This window comes from Myotis davidii, unplaced genomic scaffold, assembly GCF_000327345.1.
Source record: "Myotis davidii unplaced genomic scaffold, ASM32734v1 scaffold46, whole genome shotgun sequence".
Lineage (NCBI taxonomy): Eukaryota > Metazoa > Chordata > Mammalia > Chiroptera > Vespertilionidae > Myotis > Myotis davidii.
The window spans coordinates 3,657,819-3,658,900 of record NW_006383006.1 but is presented as its reverse complement, the minus strand read 5'-3'; the positions used below and the strand labels follow the sequence as shown (position 1 = coordinate 3,658,900).

The following is a 1,082-nucleotide window of genomic DNA, read 5'->3' as shown; positions in this document are numbered from 1 at the left end:
ATCAAGCCTTCCTTTCTCCCGTCCATAATTCTTCCATTTTTCCCTCCAGTTGGAAGGACTGGAGCTTTGTGGACAAAGATGAGAAGGCCCGTCTGCAGCAAGAGGTCGCTGAGGAAGGCGAGTTCTGGTGAGTCCAGGACCAAGGAGGACCCCAAAGGTATGGGATGGGGGAGGAGCTGAGATCACAAACCTCAATTCCCAGACAGAGGCCGTCAGATTCCAGCCCTCTGGGATCTGGGCCCTGTTCTCCTCCAGCTGGAGGCCCAGCAAGGATGAGGTTCTGAGAGCAGCTACCAGGCCAGGTCACTGTGGTGACTGAGCCTGGGGCCAGGCCAGCATCATGGGGCTCCTGCCTCACCTGTGCCCCTCCACCTTGCATGCTGCTCCAGACTCTTGCTCCCCAGCCTCGCAGAGCTGTTTTCTGGGCCGGGGAAGCTCTACTTATTCTGCTCACCCAATGCCCTCACCTCCACATGGATCACTTCTACTCAGCCTTCCAGTCTCAGCTGACAGGGAACTTTCTTCAGGAACCCCTTGTCTTCCTTAGGACTGGAATGAATTTATTTGTCATGCTCACCACCCTTGAAATTGCTTGCTTAGCTGTTCTTTCCTAACTCTCTCTGATAACTAGCGTGGTGCCTGGGTCCCAGCGAGGGCCACACAGTGAGTTTTGGAGAACTGCGTTGCTGCTGAGCTCTGCCGTGAGGGACACATGAGTTTGAGTCGTTACTGAAAGAGATGATAGTTTGGGGCGGATACACCGGAATGGACGGTGTTTACCCTAAAAAGGGGCGGCCAGGGTCCTTTCTGGGACTGTGACCAAGTTCTACTGGACCGTTTTATTGGGCTGTGTTAGCCCAGGAATCTTACCTTTCCACGCCTCCATATGGGTCTCTCTCTTCGCCCAACCTCTCAGGATGTCCTATGACGATTTCGTCTACCATTTCACAAAGCTGGAGATCTGCAACCTCACCGCTGATGCCCTGGAGTCCGACACGCTTCAGACCTGGACGGTGTCCGTGAATGAGGGCCGCTGGGTGAGGGGCTGCTCTGCCGGCGGCTGCCGCAACTTCCCAGGTGGG

General features: G+C 55.5%; 1 protein-coding gene across 5 annotated transcripts in view; it reads left to right on the top strand.

Annotated features, from left to right (window-relative positions):
* Positions 1-1,082, top strand: part of CAPN3 (calpain 3) — a 49,328-nt gene that overhangs the window by 35,970 nt on the left and 12,276 nt on the right. For all 5 annotated transcript variants that reach the window (XM_006778049.2, XM_006778047.2, XM_006778052.2 and 2 more), the window contains 2 exons: positions 50-127; positions 917-1,077. In XM_006778049.2, the coding sequence (XP_006778112.1) occupies positions 50-127; positions 917-1,077 (239 nt within the window). The remainder of the gene's footprint in view (positions 1-49; positions 128-916; positions 1,078-1,082) is intronic.